At 63.8% G+C, this 5649-nt stretch overlaps 1 protein-coding gene across 1 annotated transcript in view; it reads right to left on the reverse strand.

The window, feature by feature from the left end:
- Positions 1-3694: 3694 nt before the first annotated feature.
- The window catches only part of S100A10 (S100 calcium binding protein A10), a 5680-nt gene continuing 3725 nt past the window's right edge, over positions 3695-5649 (reverse strand). The window contains exons 2-3 of the mRNA XM_026083674.1: positions 4778-4921; positions 3695-3960 (exon numbers count right to left, since the gene is read on the reverse strand). Of these exons, the coding sequence (XP_025939459.1) occupies positions 3799-3960; positions 4778-4909 (294 nt within the window). The 5' untranslated portion in view covers positions 4910-4921 and the 3' untranslated portion in view covers positions 3695-3798. The remainder of the gene's footprint in view (positions 3961-4777; positions 4922-5649) is intronic.

Consider the following 5649-nt stretch of genomic DNA (forward strand, 5'->3'; position numbering starts at 1 on the left):
CGGGGCGGGGCCCCGCGGAGGCCTCCGCGCCCCGGGCGCCTCTGCGGGCCCCTATGGGCCCCCTATGGGCGCCCTATGGGCACCTCCACACCCCGGTACAGATCTAGCGACCCGGTACAGCCCTATGGACCCCGGTACACCCCTGTACAGCCCTATGGACCCCTGCAGGCGGCCCCTATAGGGCCCTGTGCGGGCCCTATATGCACCTCTATACCCCCATGTACACCATAGACCCCCATACAGCCCTCTGCCAGCCCCAAAAAACTCCGTGGACCAAAAACACTTGATGGGCCCCTGTACAACCCTGCACAGCTCTGTATACCCCTACGCACCCCTATATACCCCGCCCAGGCCTGTCCGGGCCCTATACACCCCTATGTACCCCTATACAATCTGCACAGCCTTGTAGGGGCCCTAAACCCCCTGCACAGCCCCCTACGGCACCTATATAGCCCTGCACATCCCTGTACAGCCCTGTACACCCTGTATAGACCTTTACAGGCCCTATAACCCCCTAGAGACCCTGCACAGGGCTACGCAGGCCCTGTACACACCTATGCGTCCCTGTTGACAAGCGACACCTATATACCCCATATATCCCTAAGTGGCCCTTATACACCCCTATACAGCCCTACGTGGGCCTGTACACCCCTATACAACCCATACAGCCCTGCTCAGGCCCTAAACAACTCCATATACCCCTATACACCTCGCACAGCCTTGTATGGGCCCTATATACCCCTATAAGCCCTCACAGCACCTTTGTGTCCCTATGAATGCTATACATCCCTATACAATGCTATAGACCCCTATACACGCCTGCATGTCCCCTATATCCTACTATACACCCAGCACAGCCCTGTGCAGGCGCTATACAACCCTATGAACCCCTATATAGCCCTATACATGCTGCACAACCCAGTATGGGCCCTACACAACCCTATACACCCTCATACACCCTGCACAGCCGTCTGTGGGTCCTGCACACCCCTATTGACCCCCTACAGACCTATATGAGCCTCATACACCTCTAGGGACCCTTAGAGACCCTGCAGAGGCCCTATATGGGCCTTATACACTCCTATACACAACTGTAGATATCTATGCAACCCACTCAGCCCTGTGTGGGCCCTAAACCCCCCTATACACCCCTACAGATCCCTATACATTCCTGTGTGGACCCCATACAGCCATATTCACCCCTATACACTCTGCACAGCATTATACAGCCCCATATGGACCTATACACCCCACACAGCTCCCTATAGCTGCTGTACAACCCTTCATATCCCTATACATCTACATCTCTATACCCTATATATATATATATAACCTACATCTCTATACCCTATACACCCTGCAAAGTCCTGCACAAGCCCTATATATCCATATATATCTCCATGCATCCCAAACAGCCTTGTGCGAGTCCTATACACCCCTATACACTCCTATAGAAAGTTGTAAACCCCAGTACAACACGCAGAGACTTGTATAGCCCCTATATACCCCTCCAGACCTCTTTACACACTGCAAAGTCCTGAACAGGCCCTGCACACCCCTACACACCTGTCCGTGCTTCTCTATGGCACCTATAGGCCCCCTATACCCCTCTGAACAGCCCTGCACAAGTCCTATATACCTCTCCACAGTTTTGTGTGGCACCTGCAGACCCCCTATACACCCCCGCTCAGCTCTTTACTGGCCCTGTACACCCTGATACACTCCTATAGAACCCTGTTCGGCCCCTGTACACTGCCATACACCCCTGTACAGCCCTCTGTGGTCTCTGTAGACCCTCTGGCCCAGCCCTTATAGATGCCTGTACAGCCCCCGAACACCCCCTAGACGTGCCCCTATACGGCCCCCGTACACCTCCCGTGTGCCCTGCACGACCCCTCCACGCCCCGCGCACCCCTTCGACAACGCCGCGCACCCTGCGCACCGCCTCAGCAGCCCTGAGGCACCCCTATACGGCCCCTAGGTGCCCCTATACGGCCCCTGGGCCCCCCTGTACAGCCCCTAGGCACTCCTATATGGCCCCTAGGCACCCCTATACGGCCCCTAGGCACCCCTGTACGGCCCCTATGCACTCCTATATGGCCCCTAGGCACCCCTATACAGCCCCTAGGTGCCCCTATATGGCCCCTGGGTGCCCCTGTAGGGCCCCTATGCACTCCTATATGGCCCCTAGGCGCCCCTATATGGCCCCTAGGCACCCCTGTACGGCCCCTCGTGCGTCCCTGCTCGGGGATGTCGGCACCCCTCGGCTCCAGGACCCCTCGGTCCGGGGGGGCCAGCTCCAGCCCCCCTGGGATCCAGCACCCCCAGATCCAGCACCCCTGGGATCCAGCCCCCCTGGGATCCAGCACCCCCAGCTCCAGCACCCCTGGGATCCAGCCCCCCTGGGATCCAGCAGCCCTGGGATCCAGCCCCTCGGGATCCAGCACCCCCAGCTCCAGCCCCCCTGGGATCCAGCCCCCCCCCAGATCCAACACCCCTGGGATCCAGCAGCCCTGGGATCCAGCTCCCCCAGATCCAACAACCCTGGGATCCAGCATCCCTGGGATCCAGCACCCCTGGGATCCAGCACCCCCAGATCCAACACTCCTGGGATCCAGCCCCCCGGGATCCAGCACCCCTGGGATCCAGCACCCCCGGGATCCAGCACCCCCAGCTCCAGCCCTCCTGGGATCCAGCACCCCCAGATCCAACACTCCTGGGATCCAGCACCCCTGGGATCCAGCATCCCTGGGATCCAGCCCCCCTGGGCTCCAGCCCCCAGCGGCTCCGGGCCCCGCAGCGGCTCCGGCCCCGGGGCTCGGTGGCTGCAGCACCCGCAGCTCCAGCTCCGGCGCGTGGGTGGCGCCGGGCCGGGGGCGGCGGCGGTGACTCAGGCGCGGCCCGGCCGCCCCGTCGCTGCAGCAACCGCCGCTGTTTGGGCCAAACACGCTGAATCACCGGGCGGCGGGGCCTCGGGGTGCCGGCCCGGGCGCGGGGACGCCTGGCTCCGCTGCACGCCGGCCAGTGACCTCGCACGTGTGCGCGTGTGTGTGCGTGGGTGCACGGGCACACGTGTGCCTGTGCACGGGCGTGCGCATGTGCATCTGTGCATGCATGTGTCTGTGAACGTGGGTGGACATGTATGTGTGCATGCACGCGCATGTGCGTGTGCGCCTGTGCATTTGAATGCATGTACATATGTGTGCACTTGTCTGTGCATGTGCGAGCACGCCGGTGTGCATTCACCTGTGTGGGCGCACGCGCATGTGAATGCATGTGTGTGCATGCGTGTTTGTGGCGTGTGCATGCAGGTGCGCATGAATGCATGGGTGCACATGCATGTGGGTGTGCACATACCTGTGCACTAGTGAGCACATGTGTGCATGCATGTGTCTGAACATGTTTATGCATGTGTGTGTGAATGCATGTGCATGCACCTAACTGTGCATGCATGTGCGTGCGCGCGTGCATGCACTTGGGTGACTGCATGCTCACGTGGGTGAGCACGTCCGCACGTGCATGCATGGGTGTGCATGCATGTGTGTTGGTGTGCACCCAGCAGGGAGTGAGGCGCCCCCAGCACCCCCAGCAGGGACCCCCTGGGGACACCACATCTGCCCACGACAGGGGGTGACAGGGACCCCGGAGGGGCCGCGCGTGGACAGGAACCCCAAGGGAAAAGACCCGTCCAGCATTGTAGAAAACACACCACAACCGGGCAACTTTATTGGGGGAGAGCGGGGGAAGAGGGTGCCGGGCGCGGGAGCACCCCGGGGTGCCACCCCAGCTCCCGCCCCCTCACTTCTTCCCCTTCTGCTTCATGTGCACCACGAAGTAGTCGTTGCAGGCGATGGTGAGCCCGGCCACCAGCGAGAAGAAGCTCTGGAAGCCGACCTTGCCGTCGCGGCACTGGTCCAGGTCCTTCATGATTTTATCCAGGGCCATGGGGTCCTTCTGGTTCTGGGGGGGACGGGGAGAGCAGGGGGGTTAAGGGGGGACGTCGGGGCCCTCACCCCGGCATCGGGGCTGCAGCAGGCGGGTTGCAGGGGCGTCTCCCGCGGCCCGGCACGGTGCGGAGTTGGAGCCCAGCACGGTGTTGGGAGTCCGACCGCGGCGCTGCGCAGGGGGAGTCCAATTCTGGCACCGCATTGTGGTGGGGGGTCCGACCCCAGCACTGCACCATGGGGGTCTGATACTGGCACCGCACCGTGGGGGTCTGGCACCACGCCATGGGGGGGTCCAACCCCGGCAGCATGCTGTGAGGGTCCAATAGTGGCACCGCGCCATGGGGGGTCCAACCCTGGCATCGTGCCGTGGGGGTCCAGTAGTGGCACCGTACCATGAAGGGTCCAACCCTGGCACCATGCCATGGGTGTCCAATAGTGGCACTGCGCCATGGGGGGTCCAACCCTGGCACCATGCCGTGGGGGTCCAATAGTGGCACTGCGCCATGAGGGGTCCAACCATGGCACCATGCCATGGGGGTCCAATAGTGGCACCGTGCCATGAGGGGTCCAACCCTGGCACCATGCCATGGGTGTCCAATAGTGGCACTGCGCCATGAGGGGTCCAACCCTGGCACCATGCCGTGAGGGTCCAATAGTGGCACTGCGCCATGGGGGGTCCAACCCTGGCACCATGCCGTGGGGGTCCAATAGTGGCACTGCGCCATGGGGGGTCCAACCATGGCACCATGCCGTGGGGGTCCAATAGTGGCACCGCGCCATGGGGGTCCGACACTGGCACCATGCCATGGAGGGCCCGGCCCCGGCCTCACCTCCAGGAAGCCGGGAAACTCCTTCTCCATGAGCACCCGCAGGTCCTCCTTGGCCAGGTAGTTCTTGTCGCCGGCGTACTTGTGGAAGGTGAACATGAGGGTCTCCATGGCGTGCTCCATCTGGGACGGCATGGCGGCGTGGGGCTGCGGACACGGAGCGTGCGGTCAGCCGGGCTCCCCCCCAGCACCCAAACCCCGCCGCGGGGCCGCGCCACCAGCCCGCGCCCCATCCGGCTCCGAGACCTTTGCCCGGAGCGGGGCGGGCTGGCACGCTCCCTTCCCGCAGAGGCCGCCGCCGCTCGGTGCACGTGTGGGGGGCGCCCGCCCTGGTGTTCTCCACCCTGCGAGCGGGCGATGACTCAGCTCCCATCTCCGGCATCCCGAACAAGGAGGGGGGCAGCGGGAGGGGGGACACCCTGCGGGTGCTCCCCCACCCCGCCGCGGGGAGGGAAACTGAGTCACGCGGGGAGGGGGGGGGGTGGCGCTTTGGGGATGCAACGCCCCGGAGGGTGCAACGCGCTCCGTGCCTCAGTTTCCCCCACCCCRGCCGCAGACCGCAAGGCCCGCGGGGAGGCACCCAGCACCCAAACCTGCCTCCCGGCGGCCCCCACCGCTAACCTCCCCCCCCACCAAGGCGGAGCCGGGGCCCAGGCGTCCTGCCCTGCCCTGCCCTCCGCACATTTCGGGAAGGGAAACCAGGGCCTGGCAGAGGTCTGGGGCTGATGCAAGCGGTACAAGCGGGGCACACCCGATCCTGCGGGATCGCTTCCTGCGGGGCCAGCGCCAGGACTCCTGGGCCCCGCCAGCAAGGCGCGTCTCCCCCCTGCCTCAGTTTCCCCTCCCGGCTGCGACGGGAGCAATGGGGCACGGCC

The sequence above is a fragment of the Apteryx rowi genome, unplaced genomic scaffold (genome assembly GCF_003343035.1).
Source record: "Apteryx rowi isolate R43461 unplaced genomic scaffold, aptRow1 scaffold_610, whole genome shotgun sequence".
In the NCBI taxonomy this organism is placed as follows: domain Eukaryota; kingdom Metazoa; phylum Chordata; class Aves; order Apterygiformes; family Apterygidae; genus Apteryx; species Apteryx rowi.